The sequence below is a fragment of the Piliocolobus tephrosceles genome, chromosome 18 (assembly GCF_002776525.5).
Source record: "Piliocolobus tephrosceles isolate RC106 chromosome 18, ASM277652v3, whole genome shotgun sequence".
Taxonomy (NCBI): Eukaryota; Metazoa; Chordata; class Mammalia; order Primates; family Cercopithecidae; genus Piliocolobus; species Piliocolobus tephrosceles.
Window position 1 is genome coordinate 9,781,030 of NC_045451.1, and position 19,917 is coordinate 9,800,946.

The following is a 19,917-nucleotide window of genomic DNA, read 5'->3' on the forward strand; positions in this document are numbered from 1 at the left end:
TCTTGCTGTTCTAAAGTTCTTGCTGTTCTAAAGTTCTTGCTGTTCTAAAGTTCTTGCTGTTCTAAAGCTTTTGCTGTTCTAAAGCTTTTTAATCAACTCTTACTTCTGTTCTGGGAAAGAAAAGTAAAACTTTTAAAGTGCTGGGATTATAGGGATAAGCCACCATACTCGGTGGATAACTAGACTTTTAAATGTAGTTTTGTGAAAAACGTACATGTTCAAGGAAGGGTACTGAGGTTCTGAATTTCTCTTTTTATATTTCTTCCCTATTTTCAGTAGTTTTATTCTGCCCTGATTCTATTAGGGACTAGCACCTAGCCAAAAAAAAAAAAAAAAAAAAAAAACTCTCCTTGCTCTCTGCTTGTTTTGACTATTACAACAGAATGAAGGAAGAATAAAATGACCATTATCAAAGTATAACAGCTTTTTATCTGTCTCTATTATATGCCTACCGTCAATCGCCTATCCCCTTATCTGGATACTTTAATTTTTATATAACAGGGAGGGGTATACAGGGTGGTAAAATGTATTCTGAGAAGCACAGTACAGAAAGTAAACCCACAGTATAGTGAAATGTAACTTCCGTTGCATGTTCTATAAACATTTGACTTAAGTAGTCAATGCATATTCTGTAAAAACTATAGTCGCCACCAACCAACCAGAGAAGCATGAAATATTAAGTAAACTAACCAAAAAGGCGTGTCAAGCCCTTGACTTTGCTGGAAGTTAGTATCAGTGAGATAAAAGTATGTTACTATGTCTATGCTACATATAAATCAACATCTTCAAGAAGTCTCTGGCAATGTTTTAGGATATTCCAGTGCATTCTAATTTTTTATCGGATGCATAAGAAATCATTGCAGAAATTGTGTATCAGTCTAACTCTTAGCTCTGTCTTCAGAAAACGTTTCCTTCATGCTGCTATGAAATCAATAGTTTATTTTCTGGAATTACAGGCCAAACCCCTTGACAAACTAGAGTTATCCTTTACACTACTTCTGACCTATTTGCATGTTTTTTTGTATTAAGAGCATTAATCTCACTTTTTGCTTAGAAATTTGATCGCTTTTTCATTTAAACATCTTTGTTTTCAAGCGAATATCAATATTTATACATTATGTTTAAATACAAAACCTTATTACAAGCATATTCGAATTTTTCATCACAGAAATGGCAAGGTTAATTTTGCATGATCATGACTCAGGCAATTTGAGTGTGTGGCTGCTGGCATCTGAAAAGGGAAAAGCATGAGACGCTTGTCTTCTGATTCTTGAAATTGCCAAACCAGTCCCCACTCATCGGCTTTTCTCAATCCTCTAATCCTTACTCTATTAAATATTTTCTCACAAATAACGAAGATACTGTTAAATACAGGCAGTCAAGTTGGCCCATAGGAGTCCCTTTTAAAATATAACATGGAATTGCCTTCAGTAAGTGACTAAAATCATTCCAACTGCTTTGCCGTGTAGAACATATATTTAACTATTAATGTCTGTGATTGAACTGTTAGTCTAGTTTGGAAACCCTGGCGAGCAAATATTCCTATAAGACATTACTTCAGTTTGCTTGCAACAAATATTTTTTTTGTCAAAACTTACAGCATTGTTAATAGCAAAAGCTAACGTGTGAAAAAAGTCTGAATGTCTAACTCCCAGAGGGTCATAATTGGTCATTCTTTTCCCCAGATATTGGATGCTTATATTGAAGCCTATGGTGCTCAATAAATGTTTGTTGGATGAGTAAACGCTCTCAGCTGTGTGGGTTTCAGCCTTATTAGTTTCTTGCTTCCTCCAGTGTTGGCCAGCTGTTAGTTGTAGTCAATCAAATATTTTATTTGAAGGGTAAGATTATTCAGTTTAAAACAAAAGGTGAGGGAACGGGAAGACAACTTGCCGAAGCTGGGTTGTCTGCTGCTGCTAGTCAGAAATCTGCTAGCTATTAGATTCATCTGGCAAGCTATTCTATGCTAGTTGAGTATTTATCATTAGAAAAACTACAAAGGCAAAGTATCGACATGTGGCTCCTTCTACCCTTCATCCTCTCCAAATGATTTCTATATTGAGGCTTTGACTAAACTGTAAGACTTTCATGGGTAGGTTTATGTACCAGTTTATGGCGGAGCCTTAAAGCCTGAAGCCAGCCTCCTGAACTGACCAATCCTTTCAAGGAAAAAGATGCGAAAAAAGATCCTTCGTAAAACGCAGTACGAAGCAGACCTCCACATTAGCTTTTAGCTTCTGACAATGTGCTCGGTATAATGTTTTAGTCAAGTTCTTGTGCCAAATTTGGGTCCTTAGCTATCACAGTAATTTTTGGAATTTTTCTTTTTACCATGAGTGTAGGAAATGATAGCTTTTTAAAAGCCACTGTAAATCTCGGCTCCCACGGCGGCCAGTGACAGACAGCTGATAAAGGGGAATGGGAGGAAAAGCAAGCAATGCAAATACAAAGCGATTTGCATGAGTCAGTCCACCTGGAGGAAGCTAATGGAGGTGCTGCTTTCCTACTTTAAGGTGACTTGCCTTGCAAACTGTAGATCTCACCAACGCTGTTCTGACGAGTGATGTGATGCCAGTACGCACTGCGAGGAAGAGATACTGATTTGGATAATGTCATTGGTTCAGTCAAGCTTGTCTGAAGCTAAAAGAGAAAACAAAATGTGTTTTAGGCTTTGTTTAAAACTGAAATCTGTTGTTTTAAATGTAGGGTTAAATGAGTGACAGATGATAGAATCTGCTGTAGATACCTACATGATACCCTGTGTAAGGATAACTTGTAAAGTAAATCATTACTCAAAAATGTGAAAGGAATACTTGTAAACAATTCAATCTAACTCATTAATAGAACACTAAGATGGTACGAATGATTCCAATGACTTGTAGCAATGGGGAATGCTGGTAAACACTCAGGGCATGATCAATTGTAGTCACTCCGCCCAACAGTTACTTAAATTTCTATGGACAAGAATTATTTGCATTACTCTTGGCTTTCTACAATTTGTAGAGTTGTAAAATAACTCAAAGGTGCCAGCCCCTTCAGAAGCAGAGACCCATGAAAGGTTTACAGAATACCTGTTATTTTTTACCCATTTCAATCTCTAAAAATTTTTCCTTACACGTCCTCCCACACAATGGATATTTTCTCAAATAGACCTTTTTCCTTGCTCCTGTGATAGAATCTTGTACATACTGAAAATGTATTCTCTGAGAAACACTGATAAAATTGTGGCATGTTTATTCAAAACATCTTAAGGATAGCTGAGAAGATTCACACAATATCACCTGAGTCACGTGATTAGTTCAAAGAAAGTAAGTTTACATTGCGTTTTCAAGAAACAGCTTTATTAATGCGCAAGAAATTTCAAGAAACATGCAGAAATGGTTTTATTTAGTCTTCGCGCACATGTCTCTGACCCAACCTGAGGAAATTGTTTACTTTTGACAATGAGTAATCCTCTAATGAATGAAATCTCATTTTCTCTTTGCTTTGATGCCTGACTCCTGGCAAAACAGAGTTGCAAAGATCTGTCAAATCTAAGCTTTGCGTGCCTTTCTGCTACTGTGGTGTGTACCTTCCATGGTGCTCCTGCACACTCTGTGCCCGGCCCTTGATGCTTGGATGAATCGCATACTTCTGCATCCAGCATTGGATTAGACTCTCGCCACCCTTCATAGAAGATGCTATCGGGAAAGTACCTGATATGTGACACAACAGGTCGTTCAAGGCCACAGAAAACTAAGAGGTTCTTACTTTTTAATAGAAAGTGGAATTAACAGAGCCTGCACATATTTTTTTACTTAGTGGTAAGACATTTCTGGAGCTGCTACGTCTTGTCACAAAAGTGTCACACTCGGTCTATTTAAAAGTCTGGCACTGTTGAGGTATTTTTTTTTTAAAGATGGCTCCAAATGGTAATTTTGCAGCCATTCTTTGTTTTTCAAAATTTGGTAGACTTCAAAGTTTTCCTGCCTATTACATAAACAGGTGAACTATCCGCATCCACATCCTGTGGTTGGTGTTTATAGGGGTGGGGTTCTAAGGAGACAAGCTTTTGGGTTATAGAGCAGTGTTTTCAGAATCTTGTGGTAACAAGAACAATGGCAGGAGACAGCCAAATGCCTAGGCAGATAGTGTCCCCGGAGAACCTCGGACATACCCAGGTCATTGTACATAGGGGACTTGTTGAAACATGCCCATGGTGTTTAAAAAAAAAAGTCCCTTAACACATGTGCACTAAAGGAAATGAATGAATGTAGGGTGGCTCAGACTAAGGGGTCCACGTGCGCACTGGAAAAAATGGGATGGAGACACCAGGAATTCACACCTTATGCAGGGGAGGAAGAGAAAGCCTGGCCCCTTCAGCTCCTGTGTGGTGGCCTGGTGCTCCATCTGAGGTGGGAGCTGGCTGGCGGGACAGCTCTTTGCTGAGCTCCCATTTTGCTTAAATTCCACTTTCCTCACCCTTCAATGTGTTTGCATGCCTTAATTTTTCCTGGTTGTGAGACAAGAACCTGGATTTAGCTGAACTAAGGAGCAAAAAAATCCTGCATCAACAATGGACGCTTCCAGTTTTACCCTGGAACTAACAGTGGGGTGGGGGGTCTCAGCAAGTAGGGCTATGCACCTTGAAAACATGCATTACACCTTCATGGATGGAAGTCCACCACCATGAAGAACTAGAGGCAAGGCTCATTTTTATGAAAGCATTATTGGGAGAAAAGATAGGACTTTTGTCTTTAAAGTCAATTTCCCATATGCATAAACCTAATTAAACACATAAATCTTCAATTCACGTCAGCAATGCCCATTAATAACAATCCATAGATTCAGTCTCACATGAATCACGGTTCTGTCTACTCTTCCTTTTTCTAATATAATTTGTTTATTACTCAGCATACAGTAGATAATTGGTAAATTAATCTTTCCAAAATGTGATGAAAGTGCTTTTTCTATTTTTTTTTTATTCTGGGAGACATTTTTCTTCCCAAATGGTCAGTTTTTTTAAGCATCAGGAAAATACAGTTAGCATTTTTGTTTGCTGGAAATATAGCTGGAAGCCACTGGATAATTCTTCCACATGATTTCCTTCGGAATCTCCCTGTATTTTACACCTCAAGTTTCTCTACTTTCCCTCTTCATTGTTTTCATGTTCTAGGATGCTTTTAACGATATTCTATTTATTCCTTAGGTTTCTCTCTATTCTACTTCCATAATTTATTGCTGAAATGGAAAATTTATGTTCAAAAAATTATGGATTTTCTTGGGATCTTTGCTAGGGATACAAATCTAGACATTCTGAGAAATAGACTAGATGTTCCCCTGGATTTTAGAATAGAGTCCGTTCCCCATGTGTACCTTTTGTATCGAGTACTGCTGTAGACTGAACTGTTTCTGCACAAATTCATATGTTAAAGCACTAACCCCCAAATGACTATATTTGAAGATAGGCTTTTAAAGAGGTTAATGAAGGTTAAAGGAGGACATAAGGGTGGGGACCCTAATTGAATAGGACTTGTGCCCTTAGATGAAGAGGAAGAGACCCAGGGATAAATATTCAGAGGTAAAGGCCATTTAAGGACACAGCAAGGAAGCACCCATCTAAAAGTCGAGAAGGCCTCGGGAGAGACCAGCCCTGCAGGCATCTTGATGTTTTGTACTTCCCCAGCCTCCAGAACTGTGAGATTTCTGCTGTTCAACCCATCCAGTTTGTTGGTATTTTGTTATAGCAAGCTGAGCAAACTAATGAGTACTCTGTCATGGGGAATCTAAGTGGTGTAGAATTTGATTTAACCAGCAATTTTTAATTTTATTATGAACTTTAAGCAATGTATTAGAAATTGACCTGTTTGATTTGTGCAATGACTAAGACAGTATTTCAAGCACACTTGATGAAATTTTTTTCTTTTGAGATAGGGTCTCTCTGTTGCCCAGGCTGGAGTGTGGTGTGGTCTTGGCTCACTGCAACCTCTGCCTCCCAAGCTCAAGCAATTCTGCCACCTCAGCCTCGCGAGTAGCCTGGATTACAGGTGTAAAACTTTTTTTTTTTTTTTTTTTTGAGGCGGAGTCTTGCTCTGTCGCCCGGACTGGAGTGCAGTGGCCGGATCTCAGCTCACTGCAAGCTCTGCCTCCCGGGTTCACGCCATTGTCCTGCCTCAGTCTCCCGAGTAGCTGAGACTACAGGCGGCCGCCATCTCGCCCAGCTAGTTTTTGTATTTTTAGTAGAGACGGGGTTTCACCGTGTTAGCCAGGATGGTCTCGATCTCCTGACCTCGTGATCCGCCCGTCTCGGCCTCCCAAAGTGCTGGGATTACAGGCTTGAGCCACCGTGCCCGGCCTGAGGTGTAAAACTTCTTTTGATGACAGGCTTCAGCAAGAGGACACCCATCCTTAACTATTCAATTAAAACTCATCCTTAACTATTTTCATATTATAACAATGCTTCAATTAAAAGCATTAAGAAAAAGCTTAAAATGCTATAGTAATTTCTTAATTGAAAAAGCAATGCATCAATTTGACCAGGAGGAGTTTTAGGATCATAAAAGCATGTATATAAAAAGGCAATTTGTATTTATATTGCACATATTTATAAAAATTGATTTCTAAATGTATTTTAAGAAATTAAACAAGATGGATACAAGTGTTCGAAGTTTTCATGCCTTCTCTGCAAGGGTCTGCTGTATTGATTTTTTTTTTTTAAGTGGACTTAGTTTTAAAAAATCTCACAGCTATACAAAATTCTGCAATCTTTGTGCCAGAATTCCCTTGGTATTTATAAGACTATTTCCTGTAGGTGAAGCTTCTCCTTTTTGCATAGGGTTAGGATTTAGAATGCTCTAGCATATATGCAGAAATCAACTAGATTAGGAAGCATTTAGTTGTTGATACACTTGCCATCACTTTTTGCCATTTTTGGCTCTAACTCTGTCTTCTATTCTTTTGAAACAGCAGTCAGTTTTCTAGGATATGAGCAAATGAATCGGGAGTTAGCATCTGGAAAGAGTGTAGAGATCACAGCTAAAGTAAGTCTGGAGAGCAGTTAAAACATTTGCTTTGAGAGGGACAACTGACACATCTCATCACAAAGCCAACAGTCTAAGAAAACAAGCCCCAAAATGTGCCATATGGAGACTGCATTTTTGATACCCTTGTTCGAATATAACACAGATGAGAATTATGCTGTCCTCAAGGTAATGAGAAAAGACCCTTCTCCCCAACCAGAAAAGTTTAGATTTAGAGGGCTCTCGGAAAGATAGAAACGAGTGGATTCTTTGTGTTTTTCCCATTTAGGCAATATATAAATACACTTTTATTTATAAATGAGATTCGTAGATAAGAGATTCCAACTCTCATCTCTCTCCTCCCCTAAACTCCTGGAAGATTCTTTTGAACACATTTCATTGAAAGTCATTTTTAGGAAAACAATTCGTCTTGTGTCACTCTGGTTTTGCACTTCTGTTACTATATTTTCAACTATGTTTGTACAGCAAACAGCCTCAGAAGATAGAAATGTCTTCCTCCAGGAAACAGATCTGCCCTCTGCCTGAACAGGACAGTACCGATCCGGGCAGGGTTGCTAGTAGCCTCCTGATAAGATGGGGAGTTGCTAACTCAGATCCCTTGGCTGGGGCAACATGGAGCAGCATCCACCATGGCTGCTCCACATAACTCTGTGGGACCTAGGGACCAGGGAAACCTGTGGAAGCACGGAACTCATGATGCTCACTGTGCCTCAGGAATAAAGTCCTCTGTCTGACTCAGGAGTTTTTATTTCTGCTAACATCCATGAAACTAATAGGCAAGGGAAGCAGGGCTGGTAGCATCTTTCCTACTTTTGCTAATCTGATTGTCTCTACTCTTCCTATCTCTTGAATCTAAATTACTGTATTAAATTTCCTCCATTGAACTGTCTATCGCAGGCTCCATTTAAGTGGACCCTGAAGAATACAAAGGACCACCTTGCTATGTCCCAAATTTATTTACTATATCCACACTGAAAGGCATTAAGTTGTTTCTGCTCTTTTGCAACTAAAACTTACAAATCTCAATACTAAAGAATTTTGATAAATTTTAGAAAACATTTAGGTTAGTATGCCAGCTAGGGACTTCAGTTTAAATATGTGTAAGTAGAATTATGACTGTTTCTGCCAAAAGTCATCAGTTCTAAGGTTATTTGGTGTTTACATTTTAATACAAAACCATCAAATTCTTTAGGATTTTTTAATACATGTTTTTATAAGTCATATGTCGAATTTATATATTTGGGTTTTACTTTGGATAACGTTTCTATTTTTATATTAGAGCGACTTGTTTTCATTTATGTAAATTTATATTTGTCAGTTTTTCTTATTTTGTGCTTGTGCTAATTTCCACCTGCTGTTTTTCTTAGGTTGTCTTCTTGATCTTTTTACCTTCTCAAGTATTTAATTTTATTTAATAAAAGAATTTGCTTCTGACTGAAGTACAAAGTATTCTCTCCTAAAATTATATAATTGTAAATTGTAGCTCTATTTCCTTTTTTACATAGTTATTGCTTTTGTGTATTAAGGTAATGATTTTGTGGGTTTTTTTTCTTTTTTGTAGAGACGAGATCTCACTATGTTGCCCACGCTGGTCTGGAACTCTGGTCTCAAGTAATTCTCCCACCTCAGTCTCCCAAAGCACTGCCATTAGAGGTGTGAGCCACTGCACTGGGCCGTTTGTGCAAATTTTTTTATTTAATGTTTTAATCAGAACATGCACTGAGTAGTTTCCATATATTAAAATTCAGTTTTCATTTTTAACTATATGGCCAATTTCTGTACATCTTATAGGTACATGAAAAGATACATTGATATGGAATCTCTCTACTACACACTCAGATATACACATAGTAAACACTATTTGCTCTGCATTTCCTGCTCCATATATTTAATTTTTAATCTGTATGGACATGAAACTGTTAATTTCAAATGAGGATGTTTCTGCCCATTTCCTCTTGTATCCTTAAGTACTTTTTAACTACTATAAATTGACAATATATATTTGTGGGGCACATATCATGAATACAAGTGAAACAATCTAACATAACCATTCAAATAGTTATCTTTTTTCGTGATAACACTTGAAATTAGCAACTTTGTAAATGTACAATACAGCATTACTAACTGCATTTGCCACAATAGAACCCTCAAAATCAAAATAAAACATACTCCTCCTGCCTATTACCCTTTTGACCGTCATCTCCCCGTTGCCTCCAAGTCCCTAGCCTTTGTAGACACATCTCTACTTTCTACTTTTATGAGTTGATTGCTTTAGATTTGATTTATAGGTGAGAACATGTGGTATTTGTCTTTTTGTGCCTGGCTTGTTTAACTTAGCATAATCTCCAATTCCATCTATGTTGCTGCAAATGACCGTTTTCTTTTTTTAAGGCTAGCTTGCTGCAAAATGACAGTCTTTTTTTTTTTAAGGCTCAGTACTATTCCACTGGATATGTATTCCGCATTTCTTAATCCATTCATTTGTTGATAAACACTTATGCTGATTCCATAAACTGACTATTGTATAACATGCTGCAGTGAATACAGGAGAACTGAATCTTTGAACTGATTCGAATCATTTGGGTAAATACCTAGAAGTAGAATCGCTGGCCTATGGGGTAGTTTTATTTTTAAATGTCTGAGGAACCTCCATGCTGTTTTCCACGATGGTTGTACTTTGCATTTCCAGCAACAGTGTTCAGGGGTCCCGGTCTTTTCTCCATGTCCTCACCAGCACTTGTTACCTTTCATCTTTTTATAATAGCCATTCTGACGTGTGAAAATACATCTCATTGTGGTTTTATTTGCATTCCCCTAATAGCAATGTACAGCATTTTTTAATGAACCTTTGTAGCCATTGTCTTTTGAAAAATGTCTACTCATGTTTCTTGCCCATTTTTTAAGTACTATTTTATACATGACAATGGTGTTTAATTCACAAAGCTTTCTGACTGTTTTACGGTTCTATAACTTACTGTCCCCTTCCTTAGCTATTGTAGTAAACTCTCCTTTAAACGTTCTGCCGAGGCCTAACGTTCAACCTCACCTCCATCTTCTAGCCACTACCCTTCCAAATGAATAAGAATCTCCTGTATTTTCTCCTAGGAAGTCTGGACTTTCCTTTCAAGAAACTGTTGTTCATCTATTAATATCTTCGTTTCATCTGCACTTGGTCTAGTAATTATTGAGCATTTTTAACACATATATATGTTCTCTATAATGCCTTTTCCTCATTTTCAGCCAAATTCAAGTATTCTACATCTGATCTTTTATATCCCTTTAGTCATTTTACCTGGTATTTGACCCAGAACTTTTTTTTTTTTCCAGATGGAGTCTCACTCCGTTGCCAGGCAGGAGTGCAGTGGCACGATCTTGATGGCTCACTGCAACCTCCGCCTCCCGAGTTCAAGCGATTCTGCCTCAGCCTCCCAGGTAGCTTGACTACAGGCATGCACCATCACACCTAGCTAATTTTTTTTTTTTGTATTTTTTAGAAGAGACAGGGTTTCACCATGTTGACCAGGATGGTGTCTCGATCTCTCGACCTCATGATCTACCTGCCTTGGCCTCCCAAAGTGCTGGGATTACAGGCGTGAGCCACCGCGCCTGGCCAACTCATTGATTTTTATCTACTTAAATCCTCACAAAATTCCTGTAAGATAGGAAAAAGATGAAGTGTCCCTCTTTAAAATGAGAGGATGCTGAAGTTTTGAGATTAATCGACATTCCTAAGACCATATATTCTGTGGAAGCAAAACTGGAATCATGACTGTTCTATGCTTTTGTCCTTTTTTCACCATCAGATTCTGCATAACATCTTTCTTCATAATTAAGTTCTGGGGTACACATGCAGGATGTGCAGGTTTGTTATATAGGTAAACGTGTGCCATGGTGGTTTGCTGCACCTATCAACCCATCACCTAGGTATTAAGCGTAGCTCATTTTCCTAATGCTCTCCCTCTCTCCACCCCAACCCCCAACAGGCCCCAGTGTGTGATGCTCCCCTCCCTGTGTCCATGTGTTTTCACTTGCAAGCGGGAACTGAACAATGAGAACATGTGGTATTCGGTTTTCTGTTCCTGCATTAGTTTGCTGGGGATAATGGCTTCCAGCTCATCCCACGACCATGAAGACATAATCTCGTTTCTTTTTATGGCTGCATAGTATTTCATGGTATGTACGTACATTTTCTTTATTCAGTTTATCATTGGTGGGCATTTGGGTTGATTCCATGTCTTGGCTATTGTGAACAGTGCTTCAGTGAACATATGCATGCATGTATCTTTGTAATAGAATGATTTCTATTTCTTTGGGTATACACCCAGTAATGGGATGACTGGTCAAATGATATTTCTGGTTCTAGATCTTTGAGGAATTGCCACACCATCTTCCACAATGGTTGAACTGATTTACATTTCCACTAACAGTGTAAAAGTGTTCCTATTACTCCATAATCTTGCCAGCATCTGTTTGATTTCTGCCTTAATTTCATTATTTACCCAGAAATCATTCAGGAGCAGGTTGTTCAATTTCCATGTAGTTGTGTGGTTTTGAGTGAGTTTCTTAATCTTGAGTTCTAATTTGATCCGTACTGTGGTCTGAGATACTATTATCATTTCAGTTCTTTTGCATCTGCTGAGGAGTGATTTACTTCCAATTATGGGAAAAATTTTAGAGTAAGTGCCATGGTGCCAAGAATGCATATTCTGTTTTGGGGGTGGGGTCTATCAGGTCCGCTTGATCCAGAGCTGAGTTCAAGTCCTGAATAAGTTTGTCTCAATGATCTGTCTAATTGACTTGACAGTCGGGGTATTAAATTCTCCCACTATTATTGTCTGGGAATCTAAGTCTCTTTATGGGTCTCTAAGAACTGTTTCTGTGAATCTGGGTGCTCCTGTATTGGGTGTATACATATTTAGCTCTTGTTAAATTGACCCCTTTACCATCATGTAATGCTCTTTTTTTTGTCTTTTGAGCTTTGTTGGTGTAAAGTCTGTTTTGTGAGAAACTAGGATTGCAACCCATTTTGTTTTCGATTTGCTTGGTAAATTTTCCTCCACTTTTATTTTGAGTCTGTGTGTCTTTGCATGTAAGATTGTTCCCTCCCTTTAATCTGGGCTTCTTGGTGATTGCTTTGACTGGTATAACATATGGTAGGTGTGACATTATGTCTGCTGTAGACAAGACTTCTAAGACCCTTATGACAGCTCCTCTTCCCCTCACTACTTCTGAGTCACCATGGGGGCGCTGCATACATGTAAGACTGCTATGGAGTGAGGAAGCTTCAAGTAACTGTGGACAAGTCATGCAATTCAAGGTTTAAAATCCTTCTTAGAAAACCACCAATTTTCTTACAGATGGGAAATCAATATGCAGAAAAATTCAAGAATTTGCTCAAGGTGAAATCTCAACTACAGAGCTCCCAAAAGAAAACAGTTCTCTAGACTGAGTCCATTGCTCTTTTAGACTTTGATGCTGATATCTTCTAGAAAAAGCTTCCTCCCTAATATATTACAACGTGGACATTCCATCCTTATCCTTTGAGAAGACCTAAGTTACCAGGAAGGTGGGGTGACAGATGTTGGGAATTTTATGAAGGTACTGACAACCCACACCTCTTCATGCTTTTACCAAAAATACGACCTAGGTAATCTTACTGTTTTTGAAATTTTTTCCTTTGTTGATCTGAGGCTTTGCTTCCCCCTGTGATGAACATTGATGCTAATTTGTGTTCACTTACATAAAATTCATTTCTTTTGCTCTTTATCTCTCTAGTGATTGCCTAAAAATTTAAAAATTGGATTAGTTGAGACAAATCTATATACAACTGAAGAAATTCAGCGTTTATAAATTGACATTTATGAGCCATTCTCCATGTGCCTAGCCAATGTGCAAATTGGTCTCATATGTTATACCACTGAATATTCACATAAATTGTCAACAAATATGCCATCTGAACTTTACAGACAAGGACAATGAGGTGCAGAGGGATAATATAATTTGTTCATGGTGACACAGCTAGTTGAGTGACTCTGAGGTTTCAGAATCCTGATATTCTTCCCTCTTCCCCATGACTCTCACTGTAAAAATTACTGGATCTCTCTCCTCCACGATACAGATAAGAATGAGAATTACACCAATTTGGGTAAATTTCACAAAGCCAGAGCAGGAATGCGAGTGCCTGTTTCTCATGTTCAAGACAGAACACCACAGTATGCATGGCAGAATCAGAAGATAGTTAACAACATGAGCTTTGCTTTCCACCAACCTGTTACCAGGTATCCATGGCTGCCTCCTAATTGGACCTCAGGAAGGCACATACATATATTTTTTTTAAGATTGTTTTTCCTTATCTCTAAACTGGAGTCGATGTAATCTATCTTAAGTGTTATAAATACTGTATAAGATGTACTTAGGGAGTGGAAAGCATAGTGTTCATCACATGTTGAGTGCTTGGTAAAGATTGCTGCATTGGAATTTCTACTCCTGCATGGAAGTGGCATTAGACCAGAGGGGTCTACATGTGTATATGTGATCAAGACACAAAATTTTGTCCAAACTGAGGTATTAAAAGAATGACAATCAAGACAGACATATTTTGATCTAAGCCTAATTACCAAATAGAAATACAGCCCCACAAATGAATATGAGGAATAGCTGAATAATACAAGCAGATGGGGAAAAAGTGGAACAGATGAGAGACAAGTGAGACAATAGTAGCAGAATGTGTCCATGTGGATGCATGTGTGCATTTGTGTGTGTGTGTGTGTGTGTGTATTGTAAGCTGGGAAGGGATAGCCATAGCTTTCACTGATGGAGAGTTAAATGCCTCTAGGGTACATAGGGCCAGCACGTTCTCTGGTATGACTGACACATAGAGGGATTGGGTGAAAAAATGAAATATTGTAAAGGTACAAGTGGCCAGAAAATACATGAAGTGACATGTGAAATGTATGTCAATTGTGAAAAGAAACGTTACACTGTTTAATCAGAAAATGCTGCATACAAGCGCTTTCAGTTGAGAACATTGAGCTTTATTCTTGGAAAAGGACTCCTGAAACCTCAAACCATTCGAGAAGAGACGCCAGAGACCTTAAGCCAGCTATGCTTGGCACTCTGCACTCGTTAAAACAGTCCTCTGAAGTTTGAAGGCTTATGGGCAATGGGCTTCTCACAGACTTGGTTTAATTTTCAACAAGGGACACCTCACACTTAATCTTCCATTTTATTTAAAATAAATGGAAAGGAATTAGAAAACTGCTAAGTCTGTACCAGAATGACAAATAAAAGGTAATATTTACATGGTCATTGAATTAAAGTTGCTAGATGTCATTTAATTAAACTTTGTAGGATATTTTCATTAAACCTGAAAAAATGGGTGTTGTCGTATATTTCAAATCACGTATTGGCCAAGTGTGGTGGCTCACGCCTGTAATCCTAGCACCTTGGGAGGCTGAACCGGGTCGATTGCCTGAACTCAGGAGTTCGAGACCAGTCTGGGAAACATGGCAAAACGCTCTCTACTAAAATACAAAAACATAGCCAGGCGTGGTAACATGTGTCTGTAATTCCAGCTACTGGGGAGGCTGAGGCACAAGATTGGCTTGAAACCAGGAGGTAGAGGTTTCAGTGAGCCAAGATCATGTCACTGCACTCCACCTTGGGCAACAGACTGAGACTGTCTCTAAATGAATGAATGAATAAATCACGTATGGACCAAAATACTTTCAGGAAGTCTGAAAATAAGCTGAGTTTGGGAATAAACAGCAGAAACTGTCATTCACTTTCAACACCATTTCCGTCTGCAATCAGTAATGCATTTAACAACATGTATATTTTTAATCTCTATTATCTCTATTTCTATTTATTTGTAAGTAGACACAGAGCTGCTCTTTGAATATAATGAATATGATAAATACACATAAAATGTTAAATTTCTTAGTGATTTAAAATCAAATTTTGGATTTTTAAATTTTAAAAAGTGTAAATAGAGGCTATCGTTAAGTTCATAAAATTAATTTCCAGTATCTGCATGTACTGAAAGCTGGGATAAATTTTTAGTGATGGTTAAAAGTTTTTCCCACAAAGCTAAACTGTTTCTTGCTAGCCATTTTATGAATTTGGCTCATAATTACTGAGCTTTTACTAAAGACCAGGTGGTGGTCTAACACTGTGAAGTACATATTATGATATCATTGTGCCTCACTCGGCACCTAAGTACAAGTAACTGAAGCCCAGAAAATGCGACTTGCCCAAGGTCACATAGCTCCGTTGCAGTCTTTCCCTGGAATCAACCTCCTAAATCCTACTGTGTTCCTTCTACAAACTGTGTTTGCGTTCAGTTGAACACGTCCCAGGAACTGACACCTCTGCTCACATTCACTGGATGTGGCCTTCATTATCTTCCCAGGCAATGCTTATATCAACTTAGATTTTAGTGGCCTACATTTAAAAAATACTTCTATTTTATAGCATTGGTTCAAAGAAAAGATAATCTGAGTCATTGGGTTGTATGTATGTTAGAATGTCTATGTTGGATCATTTTGATGAGCCTTTGAAACCTGTTACTTTCATTTAAGAGAACTATCCTTGTGCAGCTTTATATTGTTTGGTTCCAGCAATGCAAATAAAAGAAACAAAATTGTATTTAACACAGAAATTGCAGTCTTTTGTGTTAGGCAATGATTTTTCATATACAGAATCAACTCTCATCTATTTGATAACATTTGAGAAGTACAAACATATCCATATATTCATGCATGAAAGCATTTTCTGAAGTGACATCTAAATATCAAATTTTAAGGAAACAATAAATTTAAACAAAAGAATGCTAGTCTAGTTTTTACCCATATCATGCAAGAGCACCACTGATTAGACAAATGTTTCTTCTTGGGCGTGTATATGTGTGGGTTGGTTTTTTTTTTTTTTTTTTAGATGGAGTTTCGCTATTGTTGCCCAGGCTGAAGTACAATGGTATGATCTCTGCTCACAACCTCTGCCTCCCAGGTTCAAGTGATTCTGCTGTCTCAGCTTCCTGAGTAGCTGGGATTACAAGTGCCCATCATCACGCCCAGCTAACTTTTTGTATTTTTAGTAGAGACGGGTTTTGCCATGTTGGCCAGGCTTGTCTTGAACCTCCCGCCCAGCTAACTTTTTGTATTTTTAGTAGAGACGGGTTTTGCCATGTTGGCCAGGCTTATCTTGAACCCCTAGACCTCAAGTGATCTGTCTACCTTGGCCTCCCAAAGTGCAGGGATTACAGGCGTGAGCCACCCCACCCAGCCACGTGAGGTTTTTTTGTTGTTTAGACTAAATTTTCTTTAGTGTTCTGAAACTGAACAATAGTTGAGTGAATTGATTAAACTGGGATCACAGATCCATTTTCACATTTTCATTATCGATCATAATTCTAATTCAGCTTGTGCTGTTTCGTCACAATCCATGACTATCAGTAAAAAAAATTTCACAAAATAGGCAAGTGGTGTATTTCCTGGCAGAAAGCTGATCGCTGTCAGCAATCATAAGAGCTCTAATCTTAAGATTGATATTGAGTGATAAAATCATGAATAGAACACTGAATAATAACTTTACCTGTAGTTTTTCTTTTTTTTTTTTTTTTTTTCTTTTTGTTGTTGAGACGGAGTTGCCCAGGCTGGAAGGCAATGGCGTTATCTCGGCTCACTGCAACTTCCACCTCCCCCTCCCGGGTTCAAGCAGTTCTCTTGCCTCAGCCTCTGGATTACAGGCACCCGCCACCACACCCGGCTAGTTGTACTTTTAGTAGAGGCGGGGTTTCACCATGTTGGCCAGGCTGGTCTCGAACTCCTGACCTCAAGTGATCCGCCCACCTCGGCCTCCCAATGTTTTCTTTTCCTGTTCACCAGAGCTTAGGAAAACCACAGAATTGACAGCTCTGGAGGGCAGCCCATTTGGCAAGTCCCACTGATGATGTTTTTAAGGCATTAGAGTCTTATATCTTCCTGGCACTTCAACAGCACCCATGCTATTTGTCCTTACACTGTGTACAGAGCTTTCCTGGTGAGTAGGAGATGGGGATTGCGGAACAGGAACATCCTAAATGCTGTTTTTTATACACTGAAATTCTCATTTTGTGAGGGTGTTTGTATACAAATGTTCTTAAATTACTTGCAATGTTAGAAGATTGGAAATTACTGACACCCCCCCCCCCCCCCCCCCCCCCCCCACCAAACTAACACACTTCTTTTTGCTTATTTTGGATATAGCAGAAAAAAATTTCATTGTCTTCTCAACTGCTCTTTACATGTGAGCATTTTATAATTGCTTTAAACATAAAAGGCACATTTTAAAAGAAAGCACCTTTTGTTTAATTGTGTGTGTGTGTGTGTGTGTAAAACAGGTCCGTGAAAATCTAAAATTATTTCGTTGGGGCCTTGTCCATGATGATTTCAGCCTATACTCAACCTTAACAGCCTAAGTCACATGGATGCATTCGTGATACCGTTTCTGATGAATGGCTTCTATCACAAAGAATGTCAAAACTTTCTTTGATAATGTTGCACATGCACATCAAACCAGCTACAGATACTTTTGGCAATGGAATCCAAAGAACTCTGCTAGCTCTAAGAACAAGAATGATCTCTGTGAAATGGAAACATTTCTAGAGATGAACATATTCTGTTCAAATGTCTAGCTTTAATCATTTTCTCAAATATTTGAAACACATTCCTCACAAATAGTTCCAGTTTAATATGTATTACCTTAGCTTAATTCTCCCATGTATCTTAAAACTCTTTTATAGTAAGAAACGGTTGTTGAGACATTATTTCTCATTTGAGTTTGTTTATCCAACTTTTGAGTAACAATTTTGTTTTAAATAGCAAATGAAGAATTCGAGTAAACATTCTTTCATACCTGTTGGAAGTTTTTAAAGTTTTCCGTGGCCAGGCATGGTGTATACCTGTATTTGCTAGAACACTGGAAGGCCAAGGAAGTTGGATTGCTTGAACCCAGGAGTTCAACACCAGCCTGGGCAACATAGTAAGACCTCATCCCTATAAAAAACAAACATTGGCTGGGAATAGTGGTGCAGGCCTGTGGTACCAGCTAGTTGGGGGCTGAGGCTAGAGGATCGCTTCAGCCCAGGAGGTTGAGCCTGGCAGTGAGTTGTGTTCACACCACTGCACTGCGGCCTGGGTGACAGAGCGAGACCCTGTCTCAAATAGCAACAAAGAAAAGTTTTGTGCATGTAGAGGTGGTATCTTTAAAAAAAAAAAAAAAAAAAGAAAACTTTGCTTTTGGTTGTAGTATTTTGGAAATTGAGGCATTTATCAACTTGAAGCGGCTTGCACTTGGAGAAGGATTAGTTCAGTTTACTCTGAAGGACAAATTAGCCGTAGAGTAATTCTTACTAGCATTAACCTGCAGAGGAAAGCATAGTTGTGAAATTATTTCTGAATTTAAAATACTCTATTGACATGTATGCGCTGAGTGATAGTTTCTGGTTTTGTAATTTTTAGAAACATTTTCTCAGAGCCTTGCTGAGCCTGCTGTTTAAATGTTTGTTGCACTCTGTCTCAGCACTGATGTCGGTACCCACGTCTGTGGTGTACACCCTAGTTTTAGACTGCCTGCGGTTCCAGTGACTGGATCCCTTATCTCATCTCTGAGCCATTAACAGCAATTACTTGACTCCAGTCCTTTGACTTGCTTCTCAGTGGCACAGGACAATGAGGAACATACAACATCAACAAAAGTGAATTAAGTTTTGTTTAGCAAATATTTTGGCACAACATTGTTAGAAATACTTGAAAGAGTGAAGGATATTATGTAGCCATAATAGCAACTCTTATTGTCTTAATGTCAGTCCAACATCACCCTCATCCATAATGAACGCTTTCATGGTACTTCTATGTGCTTGGTCTGATTCTTAAGCACTTCATATCGATGAATGCACAGAAACCTAACAACCAAATGAGTAGAACTATTACATGCCCTTGTTACAGATAAAGGAAAACCAGAGTTAAATAACTTGCCCAAGATTACACAGCCAGTAAGTGGTGGTGTTGGGATGCAAGCCCAGAGCCTCAATGGGGTATTCTTCTTGATGGCAGATGATTACAGTATGTGAAAGAGCTCTTGGAATTTCCATCATTAAAATATAATTTAAATCACTCTGAGCTTTTGCTTGTTTAAAACAACTATAAGTAAAGTACAGAGGTTAACTAATAGCAAGTGACATCATGGTTAACCCCGTGGTTAATTTTGGTTGAAAACAAGCACCAGCAGATTGAAAATATGGGCTGATGATCAATATGCATGACTCTGAAATAATCTGAAATTTGATATATTAAATATGGGCTGATGATCAATATGCATGACAGATAATCTGAAATTTGATAAATATGGGCTGATGATCAATATGCATGACTCTGAGATAATCTGAAATTTGATACATTTTTCCACTTGATTTTAATCACTAGAAAAACATGACATTTAGATAATTGTTACAATGGTTTAAAGTTTACCCAAGTCTTTCTTAGATTTAAGTTTTACCAGCCCTCTCTAATTGATGATTCTTCAGTCAATCCCACAGTCTCATCTTAATCATCCCACAAATGCTCAAGCTACTCTTTAGTTTCCATGGGAAGTCCAATGTCCTGTGCTGCCCTTTCCCTCCTGAGGTGTTAGGAAGGCTCTTTTTAACCATACCTCAGATGGAGAGAGAAATATAGGATTGAGAAAATTAGAAGTGCATTAAGAATAAAATATCATTTAAGCTACTTCTATGTTTTCTTTTAAAAAATTTTATACTTCAATATTGCATAGAATTTTGGAGGTAAAACTAAAATACTAACAAAACTTCATTGTCTTTAAATTAGAATAGACTTATTGATGTTTCACAAAGAGAATTATAGAT

The 19,917-nt window shown here is 38.2% G+C and overlaps 1 protein-coding gene across 1 annotated transcript in view; it reads right to left on the bottom strand.

Annotated features, from left to right (window-relative positions):
• The window catches only part of DOK6 (docking protein 6), a 422,926-nt gene that overhangs the window by 88,375 nt on the left and 314,634 nt on the right, over positions 1-19,917 (bottom strand). Inside the window, exon 7 of the mRNA XM_023224190.2 lies at positions 2,523-2,640. Within this exon, the coding sequence (XP_023079958.1) occupies positions 2,523-2,640 (118 nt within the window). The remainder of the gene's footprint in view (positions 1-2,522; positions 2,641-19,917) is intronic.